This window comes from Myotis myotis, unplaced genomic scaffold (genome assembly GCF_014108235.1).
Source record: "Myotis myotis isolate mMyoMyo1 unplaced genomic scaffold, mMyoMyo1.p scaffold_m19_p_3, whole genome shotgun sequence".
NCBI classification, from domain to species: domain Eukaryota; kingdom Metazoa; phylum Chordata; class Mammalia; order Chiroptera; family Vespertilionidae; genus Myotis; species Myotis myotis.
In genome coordinates, this window is record NW_023416335.1 from 180,942,698 (window position 1) to 180,953,926 (window position 11,229).

General features: G+C 45.4%; 1 protein-coding gene across 1 annotated transcript; it reads left to right on the forward strand.

Annotated features, from left to right (window-relative positions):
- The first annotated feature begins 243 nt into the window (after window positions 1-243).
- LOC118652108 (transcription initiation factor TFIID subunit 1-like) lies at window positions 244-5,919 on the forward strand. Its single transcript, XM_036302023.1, is given in 7 exon segments — window positions 244-868; window positions 871-2,238; window positions 2,241-3,253; window positions 3,255-3,650; window positions 3,652-4,285; window positions 4,288-5,107; window positions 5,175-5,919. Coding segments are annotated over 7 exon segments (5,589 nt in total). The 5' UTR covers window positions 244-255.
- The last annotated feature ends 5,310 nt before the right edge of the window (window positions 5,920-11,229 follow it).

An 11,229-nucleotide genomic window follows, 5' to 3' on the forward strand; every position in this document is an offset into this window, starting at 1 on the left:
AACCTTTGGAATAGAAATTGATAGGATTAAAATCAACTGGTATAAATACAGATGTAACAAGATAATAAAACACAGAACCTGGCTGGAGATCCTGGCTAGAACCTGACTAGAGAACCTGGCTAGGCTGCTGATCAACTGAACGCTGTCTCCGTGTCATTCCTTCTTCGCTGACTCCGTCCACACCTTTGGGACCCCCTGGACCTGCTAGGGTTGGACCCCAACAAGTGGCACCCAGCAGGTGCCACAGCCACCATCATGTCAGACACGGACAGCAATGAATATTCTACTGGGGGCTGCCCATTTTCTTTAACCGGATTCCTTTTTGGCAACATCAGTGCAGCCGGGCAGCTGGAGGGGGAAAGCATCTTGGACGATGAGTGTAAGAAGAAATTGGCAGGCTTGGGGGCTTTGGGACTGGGCAGCCTGACCACTGAACTCACGGAAAATGAAGAACTGACTGGGAATGATGGTGCTCTGGTAAATGATGAAGGATGGATCAAGAGCACAGAAGATGCTGTGGACTATTCAGACATCAGTGAGGTAGCAGAAGATGAAAGTCGGAGATACCAGCACACAATGAGGAGCTTGCAGTCTCTTTGCCACTCAGAATATGATGATGATGACTATGATGCTGATTGTGAAGACATTGATTGAAAGTTGATGCCTCCTCCACCTCCACCCCCAGGACCATTAAAGAAGGATAAGGACCAGGATGCTATTACTGGTGTGTCTGAAGATGGAGAAGGCGTCATCTTGCCCTCCATCATTGCCCCTTCCTCTTTGGCCTCAGAAAAAGTGGACTTCAGTAGTTCCTCTGACTCAGAATCTGAGATGGGACCTCAGAAAACAACACAGGCAGAATCTGAGGATTGAAGCTGACCCTACCATTGGCTGAGATTATGCAGCATGATGCTACTAAGCTATTGCCAAGTGTCACAGAACTTTTCCCAGAATTTCGGCCTGGGAAGGTGTTATGCTTCCAACGTCTTTTTGGACCAGGAAAGAATGTCCCATTTGTTTGGCGGAGTGCTCAGAGAAAGAGGAAAAGGAGGCATCGTGAGCTGATACAGGAAGAGCAGATTCAGGAGGTGGAGTGCTCAGTAGAATCGGAAGTCAACCAGAAGTCTTTATGGACCTATGACTACGATCCGCCACCACCTCTAGAGCAGTGTCTCTCTGATGATGAAATCACAATGATGGCTCCTGTGGAGTCCAAGTTTTCCCAGTCTACTGGAGATATAGATGAAGTGACAGATACCAAACCAAGAGCAGCTGAGTGGCGTTATGGGCCTGCCTGACTGTGGTATGATGTGCTGGGTGTCCCTGAAAATGGCAGTGGGTTTGACTATGGCTTCAAACTGAGAAAGATGGAACATGAACCTGTGATAAAAGGTAGAATGATAGAGGACTTTAGGAAATTTGAGGGAAGCAGTGGCACTGATCCTCTGGCTGATGAAAACTTCCTGATGGCGACACAACAACATTGGGAGGATGATATCATCTGGGATGGGGAGGATGTCAAACACAAAGGGACAAAACTTCAGCGTGCAAGCCTGGCAGGCTGGCTTCCTTCCAGCATGACTAGAAATGCCATGGCTTACAATGTTAAGCAAGGTTTTGCAGCCACCCTGGATGATGACAAGCCTTGGTACTCCATTTTTCCCATTGACAATGAGGAGCTGGTGTATGGACGTTGGGAGGACAACATTATTTGGGATGCTCAGGCCATGCCCTGGCTGTTGGAGCCTCCTGTTTTGACACTTGATCCCAATGATGAGAATCTTATTTTGGAAATCCCTGATGAGAAGGAAGAGGCCACATCTAACTCCCCCTTCAAGGAGAGTAAAAAGGAATCATCTCTAAAGAAGAGTCAAATTCTCTTAGGGAAAACAGGAGTCATCAAGGAGGAACCACAGCAGAACATGTCTCAGCCAGAAGTGAAAGATCCATGGAATCTCTCCAATGATGCATATTACTACCCCAAGCAACAGGGTCTTCGAGGCACTTTTGGAGGAAATATTATCCAGCACTCAATTCCTGCTGTGGAATTACGGCAGCCCTTCTTTCCCACCCATATTGGGCCCATCAAACTCCGGCACTTCCATCGCCCAGCTCTGAAGAAGTACTCCTTTGGGGCATTGTCTCAGCCAGGCCCCCACTCAGCCCAACCCTTGCTAAAGCACATAAAAAAGAAGGCTAAGATGAGAGAACAAGAGAGGCAAGCTTCAGGTGGTGGAGAGATTTTTTTATGCGCACATCTCAGGACCTCACAGGCAAAGATGGAGATCTTATTCTAGCAGAATACAGTGAGGAAAATGGTCCGTTAATGATGCAGGTTGGCATGGCAACCAAGATAAAAAACTATTATAAGCGGAAACCTGGAAAAGATCCCGGGGCCCCAGATTGTAAATATGGAGAAACTGTTTATTGCCATACCTCTCCTTTCCTGGGCTCTCTCCATCCTGGCCAGTTGCTGCAGGCGTTTGAGAACAATCTTTTTCGTGCCCCAATTTATCTTCATAAGATGCCAGAAACTGATTTCCTTATCATTCGGACAAGGCAAGGTTACTACATTTGGGAATTGGTGGATATCTTTATGGTTGGCCAGCAGTGCCCCTTGTTTGAAGTTCCTGGGCCCAACTCCAAAAGGGCCAATACACATATTCGAGATTTTCTTCAGGTTTTTATTTACCGCCTCTTCTGGAAGAGTGCAGATCGGCCACGGCGGATCCGAATGGAAGATATAAAAAAAGCCTTTCCCTCTCATTCAGAAAGCAGCATCCGGAAGAGGCTAAAGCTCTGTGCTGACTTCAAACGCACAGGGATGGACTCAAATTGGTGGGTGCTGAAGTCTGACTTTCGTTTACCAACTGAAGAGGAGATCAAAGCTATGGTGTCTCCAGAGCAGTGCTGTGCTTATTACAGTATGAGAGCTGCAGAGCAGCGACTCAAGGATGCTGGCTATGGTGAGAAGTCCTTTTTTGCTCCAGAAGAAGAAAACGAGGAAGATTTCCAGATGAAGACTGATGATGAGGTTCGCACTGCTCCTTGGAACACCACAAGGGCCTTCATTGCTGCCATGAAGGCCAAGTGTCTCCTGGAGGTGACTGGGGTGGCAGATCCCACAGGGTGTGGTGAAGGATTTTCCTATGTGAAGATTCCAAACAAACCAACACAACAGAAGGATGATAAAGAGCCTCAGCCAGTGAAGAAAACAGTGACAGGAACAGATGCAGACCTCTGTCGCCTCTCTTTTGAAAAATGCCAGGCAACTTCTACGTAAATTTGGCGTGCCTGAGGAAGAGATTAAAAAGTTGTCCCACTGGGAAGTGATTGATGTGGTGCGCACAATGTCAACAGAACAGGCCTGTTCTGAGGAAGGGCCAATGAGTAAATTTGCCCGTGGATCAAGGTTTTCTGTGGCTGAGCATCAAGAACGTTACAAAGTGGAATGTCAACGCATCTTTGACCTACAAAACAAGATTTTGTCATCAACTGAAGTCTTATCAACTGATACAGATATCAGCTCAGCTGAAGACAGTGACTTTGAAGAAATGGGGAAGGCTATAGAGAACATGTTGTAGAATAAGAAAACCAGCTTTCAGCTGTCACATGAACGGGAGGAGCAGGAGCGGAAGGAACTACAGAGGAATGCTACTGGCAGCAGCAGGAAACAATCACAGAGATGATGATGCAGCTTCTGTGACTAGCCTGAACTCTTCTGCCACTGGCCGTTGTCTCAAGATTTATCGCACATTTCGAGATGAAGAGGGGAAAGAATATGTTCGCTGTGAGATGGTCCGAAATCCAGCTGTCATAGATGCCTATGTGCGCATACGGACTACAAAAGATGAGGAGTTCATTCGAAAATTCGCCCCTTTTGATGAACAGCATCAAGAAGAGATGCGAAAAGAACGGCGGAGGATTCAAGAGCAGCTGAGGCGGCTTAAGCAGAACCAGGAGAAGGAGAAGCTTAAGGGTCCTCCTGAGAAAAAGCCAAAAGAGTTGAAGGAGCGTCCTGACCTAAAGCTGAAATGTGGGGCTTGTGGAGCCATTGGGCACATGAAGACAAACAAATTCTTCCCCCTCTATTATCAAACAAATGCTTTACCTTCCAATACTGTTGCCAAGACAGAGGAACAGGAAGAGGAGTTGGAAAAGACAGCCATTTATAATGATAATGAAGAACTTGTCAAGGTTGAAGGGACCAAGATTGTTTTGGGGAAACAGCTAATTGAGAGTGCAGATGAGGTTCGCAGAAAATCTCTGGTTCTCAAGTTCCCTAAAAGCAACTCCCTCCTAAGAAGAGACAGCGAGTTGGAACCACTGTTCACTGTGACTATTTGAATAGACCTCATAAGTCCATCCACCGGCGCCGGACAGACCCCATGGTGACACTGTCATCTATCTTGGAGTCTATCATCAACGACATGAGAGATCTTCCAAATACTTACCCTTTCCACACTCCAGTCAATGGGAAGGTTGTAAAGGACTACTACAAAATTATTACTAGACCAATGGACTTACAGACACTTCATGAAAATGTGCGTAACCACCTCTACCCATCTCAGGAAGAGTTCAGAGAGCATTTGGAGCTCATTGTGAAAAATAGTACAACCTACAATGGGCCAAAGCACTCCTTGACCCAGCTCTCTCAATCCATGCTGGATCTCTGTGATGAAAAACTCAAAGAGAAAGAAGACATATTGGCTCGTCTAGAGAAAGCTATCAATCCCTTGTTGGATGATGATGACCAAGTGACATTTTCTTTTATTCTGGATAATATTGTCACCCAGAAGATGATGGAAGTTCCAGATTCTTGGCCATTTCATCACCCAGTTAATAAGAAGTTTGTTCCAGATTATTATGAAGTGATTGTCAGTCCAATGGATTTAGAGACTATATGTAAGAGTATCTCCAAGCACAAGTATCAGAGTAGAAAGAGCTTTCCAGATGATGTCAACCTTATCCTTGCTAACAGTGTTAAGTACAATGGGCCTGAAAGTCAGTATACTAAGACTGCTCAGGAGATTGTGAACGTCTGTTGCCAGACATTGACTGAGTATAACGAACATTTGACTCAACTTGAGAAGGATATTTGTGGTGCGCACAATGTCAACAGAACAGGCCTGCTCTGGGGAAGGGCCAATGAGTAAATTTGCCCATGGATCAAGGTTTTCTGTGGCTGAGCATCAAGAACGTTTGGACCCAATGACCCCAGGGCCTTATACACCTCAGCCACCTGGTTTATATGATACCAACACATTCCTCAGTATGTCTAGAGATGCCTCTGTATTTCAAGATGAGAGCAATATGTCTGTCCTGGATATTCCCACTACCACTCCAGAAAAGCAGGTGACACAGGAAGGTGAAGGTGCAGATGGTGATCTTGCAGATGAAGAGGAAGGAACCGTGAAACAGCCTCAAGCCAGTGTCCTGTATGAGGATTTGCTTATGTCTGAAGGAGAAGATGATGAGGAAGATGCTGGCAGTGACGAAGAAGGAGATAATCCTTTCTCTGCTATCCAACTGAGTGAAAGTGGAAGTGACTCTGATGTGGGATCTGGTGGGATAATACCCAAACAGCCCCGCATGCTTCAGGAGAACACAAGGATGGGCGTGGAAAATGAAGAAAGCATGATGTCCTATGAGGGAGACGGTGGGGAGGCTTCTCATGGTTTGGAGGATAGCAACATCAGTTATGGGAGCTATGAGGAGCCCGACCCCAAGACAAACACCCAAGACACAAGCTTCAGCAGTATCGGTGGGTATGAGGTATCAGAGGAGGAAGAAGATGAGGAGGAAGAGCAGCGCTCTGGGCCGAACGTGCTATGCCAGGTCCACCTGTCAGAGGACGAGGGGGACAGTGAGGATTTCCACTCGATTGCTGGGGACAGTGACTTGGACTCTGATGAATGAGGCTTCCTTTGGGCCTCCTTGGTCAGCCTTCCCTGTTCTCCAGCCTAGGTGATTTAATTTGTTTATATTTGTACAGTGTCTGATCCTGAAATCACCAGGTTAATTCACACCTTCGCCTTTAAAAAATAGTAAGTAAATAATATTGAACTAATCGCCTCTCCTGATCTTCCTGGGGGCGATGTCACCCTTTGGATTAAAATCAAGCAACTTCCTTCCCCTTCCACTGATAAAAATAGAGCAATCTCCTCCTCCTTCAGTGCTTGCCTTTAACTTCATTTATTGTTCTTTGTATCATTTTTCTCTGGGGAAGGAGGAGAAATTATGAAAGGACTAATAGCTTTATGTCCTCTTGGTATACTAGAAATTTTCCAAGCATGGTATCATTTCAGTTTTCTAGCAGGCTGGAACACAAACATGACCCTTGGTCCTTTCCAGTCAATAGAGAGGAGAGAGGCCCCCCATTCAAAACAGGCTCCCTAAATTAGAAAGGAAGCCTAAATTAGGTCCTTCGGCTCCTATGAGCTCCATGTCTAAATTTCAAAGGGCGATAAGAGAAGCTGAAGCTAATGGAGATCTTGAATTCTCACTCTGCTTCCCAGTCGTGTATGAGAGTGAGGGGAATGAAAACCCCACCTGGGAGTCTATACCTTACAAAATACTTAAAGAATTAAAATTGGCCTGCTCTGAATATGGACCTCTAGCTCCTTACACACAAACCTTGGTAAAAGCCCTAGCCAGTAAATGGATGACTCCTTATGATTGATCACAAGTTTGTAAAGCCTGTCTCTCAGGAGGCAATTACTTATTATAGAAAACTGAATATGATGATCTTGCTAAGAGAGCTGTAGCCACTAGCAAAAATTCCAGAGGAGGAATAACCCTAGACATGATATTAGGAGAAGGTGAGTTTATCATGGCTCAGGAGCAACTGTATATGCCCAAAGAGGCACTTATTAAAGTAAACAGTTGTGCAGTAAATGCCTGGAAATCCTACCTTGTACAGTAGGAAAAACAACCACCCTTACAGAGGTTAAACAGAAGGTCGAGGAACCATATCAGGATTTCCTTTCTCGCCTCATACAGGCAGTCAAGAGAGTAATCAATAACAAAGAGGCAGCCAATATCCTAATCAAACAACTGGCTTTTGAAAATGCTAATAATACCTGTCAGGCTTTATTAAGGCCGATTCGCAGAATGGGAACTATAAATGATTTTATAAAACAGTGTGCTGATATAAGTCCAGCATTTATACAGGGTGTAGCTATAGCTGCAGCTCTCAAAGGGGAGACATACCCTCAATATCTATAGGACAAGCCAGCACTAATACAGGTAATAAAAGAAATATGAACTGCTACTCTTGTGGCTTATCTGGGCACTTTAGCAGAGAATGCCCAAATAAAAATAATAATAGGCCAGATGGCAAGCTCCACGACAGCCTGGAAATACATCAGGGAATAATATTAACCCTCCAAAAACTGTTTGTCCCCGATGTCAGAAAGGATTCCATTGGGCGAAGGAATGTAGATCAAAATACCATAAAATGGTCAGCCTTTAAATTCTACAATCGGCTCCCAAGGAGGTTCTATCCCATCACCTCAATTGAGAAACTTGAGAGGGGGCCAGCCCCACGCCCCTGCAATAATAGGGGCATCAATCCTCAACCCCTTTTCAAATTTCAATCAGTCAATGACCTCTTCAGGGCAACCCCAGACAGTGCAGGGTTGGACCTCCATTCAACCACCCATGCAATACTACCCCAGATTCGCCAGTAACAGCCATTCCTACAGGAGTGTCCGGGCAGCTGCCTGAGGGAACTGTAGGTTTAATATTAGGACGGAGCTCCACCTCGTTACAGGGGATCTTAGTCATACCATAAATTGTTGATGCAGACTACACGGGAGAAATACAGATTTTACTTTCCCCACCCACTATACAGATTCAGCCCAACCAGAATATTGCCCAATTACTCCTGTTACCAATACATAAAATAGGGACAGCTGTTACCCAGGAAGCCAGAGGGGCCAGAAGCTTTGGATCTAGTGATGTAGCATTTTGGATACAAGAAATCCAGGCTGCTAGACCTACAAAAATTTTACAAATTTAGGGAAAACCAATTGAAGGCCTGTTGGATACAGGAGCAGATGTTTCCTGCATAGCAGGGAAGGATTGGCCCTCTTCATGGCCCACGCACACCACCTCCACTTCCCTAGTAGGACTAGGCAAGGCATCTAATGTAAAAAAGAGTTCTCAGATTTTAACTTGGGCTGATGAAGATCAACATTCAGGAACATTCTGTCCCTATGTAATTACAACTATCCCCTTTACCTTATGGGGAAGAGATATCTTGTCTCAAATGGGAGTTCTATTATATAGCCCCAGCGGTGTTTGATTTACTCCTGTTACAAAAAATTACAAGAAAATGAGTTTAAATAGTCCTCTCCTCATCACGTTCTACAACATACTCTATTTGTAATTAATATACTAAATGTAGTTTCTGAGGGAAATTCCCTGATGTACAGACATTGGAACCCTGATCTAACTAAACCTAAAACCCTCGTCAAATGGAGAGACTTGCTTACAGGAGCCTGGAAGGGACCTGATGTACTTTTAACCTGGGGGAGAGGACGTGCTTGTATATTTCCACAGGATGCAGACTCACCTGTGTGGATTCCAGACTGTCTAGTCCAACCTTATGTCTCACCGCCCTCCGTCTCCACCTCACTCTAGCACACCTGACCATTGCCCGTCTGCAGCAGATGTGCAGCCCTGAGCTGGAACCACTTGTCCATTGGGAGAATCACATGTGCCTCCTTTTTGTCTGTCCATATGTCCCAGCTTTGCCTCACATCTCCTTTCCTTTTTCTTTTTTTTAAATCTGACTAATTGTTTGCTGGTTCTTTGGCCTTCCTCCTTCTCTCCTGAACACAGGCTTTTATAGAATCTCCCTACCCTACTGTTCCAGGAAGGGCACCTCCCTTTTCTGTCATGACTGGGGGTCTCTGGTATATGCCCCATACGTGGAGTTGTCTTGTGCCAAGAGCCTGACATCCTGGGCTGAGAAAGCCCTGTCCCGGGACTACATGCTGACAGGCCATTCCTCCCTTGTCCTGTATTGGCCTCTCTTGCCCTTGTGTCAAGAGGGACCCTCTTCTCACAGTCCATTTGCAGGTGAGGGGAGCCCAAGGCAGGTGCTGGGTGTGGAGGCCACGGGGGCATAGGCTACCAAGGAGACAGAACTGAATCTCTTGCAAGGGGGGTGCTGCCCCTCCCTCATTCACTTCACATCACCCTGCTTGGCCCCAGAGGATGGCTGGTTAGCCAGAGACGGGTAAGATTCCTCAGGGAAGGAATGACCTAAGACAGGCACAGTCACAGAGGGGTCATCAGGAGACAACTTAGGGGTCAACAGAGGTGGGGCACAGACCCTCACCCCCCCAACTTTGCAGAGGCCTGAACCCTCACCCTTTCTGAGGGAGGTCTCCTTCCCCCATGGCTGCTTCACTTTCCACGCCCAGCTCAGATTGGGACCCAGGTAAAAACAGAGACTGGCTGACAGCAGCTGCCCTCTCACTGCAACAGGACTTGTTTCCCATTTCTACCTTAGACCACAGGGAAAGGGGCAGCTGAAGGAAAGGGCTGTGTCAGGATGCTGCCATCTTCCCTTTCTTCTTTCTTTTTTTTTCTAAACACTTCCATGCCTTGTAGTTCTTTTGCTTTCTCTTCTTTTTCTCTCTATTACCCTCCATCTCCACCTCATCCTCCTCCTCCCCAGTATCTTCCCTATCAGCTGACCCAGAAGGCACAGCTGACTCCTCCCCAGACATCGATACCACCATCAATTGCAGCCTTGATGGACCTTTTGATGCAGCCCTTCAACTCGCTGATGCTTCGGGAAGCCCATCACCAATGATGCCGCCTGCTAGCCAGATCAACAAGGACAACCAAACCACCAACTTAAGGACAGCTGAAATCCCTTGACTGAAGAGGCCAGCAACCTTCTACAGGAACAAGGCTCCTTGTGCACTCCATCCACTATGTTTATAGCTATGCTCGCTATCATTGCTTGTCAGTCTTCTTCCGAGTCTTAAACAACCCAATCTGAGAGGTGGCCGCTGATTTACACGCGCTATCATTTAAAAAATAAAAAAGGGGGAATTTGCCGGAAGCCAGTCCACCCTTGCTGCTTGACACAGTTGCTGCAGGGAAGAAACATCTGCACAGCTTATGTTTCAAGGGACCTGGTGTATATGGCATATGTTAGCTCCCCCTCTTAACACTATGTGTTTTAAACAGGACCACCTCCCCGAGAAAAGTTGTTTCCCCAGGTGAGGAGTTTTCCCTGAAGTTAGGGAGGGAATAAAATCCCTGAACTAAGTGCCAGGCAGGTAGTTAATCACTTTAGCTATGAACAATCACGCTTAAGCTACATAATCTTTACTCCCTGGAATGGAGATAAGAAACGCCCTAACCTTTGGAATAGAAATTGATAGGATTAAAATCAACTGGTATACATACAGATGTAACAAGATAATAAAACACAGAACCTGGCTAGAAATCCTGGCTAGAACCTGACTAGAGAACCTGGCTAGGCTGCTGATCAATTGAATGCTGTCTCCGCCCACACCTTTGGGAACCCTTGGACCTGCTGGGGCTGGACCCCAACAGTTACCAAAGAAGAAATCATAATTGACACTGCTGATTTCTGATGCTTCTTAAAGTTCCATTATTTCCCCAATAGTTTTCCTTCCAAAAACTGGCTGCATGACCTCCCTCTGTCTTTTAATGTTTAAATGTAATACTTTTCTTTGCCTTCATCTTCATTAGTCACCCTCCATCTTTAAAGATTGTTGATGAACTCCATTTCCTCTTTGAATCCCTTTCTGTTTTGTTCTGCTTTTGCTGGTACAGTAAACTTATTTCTCCTCTTCCTCCTCTTTGCATATCTTTCTCTTCTTCATATTGTGATTTTACAGTTTATTCTGATTCTTTATTGGAAAAACATAACTTTCAGACTGAGTACAACAAGAAAACAATTTCTCATGAATTCTCAGGCACTTCTTGTATCACATGATCAACTATCTCTCTGAGTAAAGCAGCCACACATTTTACTTTTAATATTTCATGTCTACATCGTTTAAACTATACAGAATAAAGGCAATCCGAAATAGAGGGCAGGCTATTAAACAATTCAATAGGCAAACTCCTTTCCATCCAAATAGAACAAATTGTAGCATATTTTTACAATAAACTTGAGGATATATATTAGCATAGCCCCACTTTCCCTAAAATAGGAGTTAGCAGTGAAAAGTA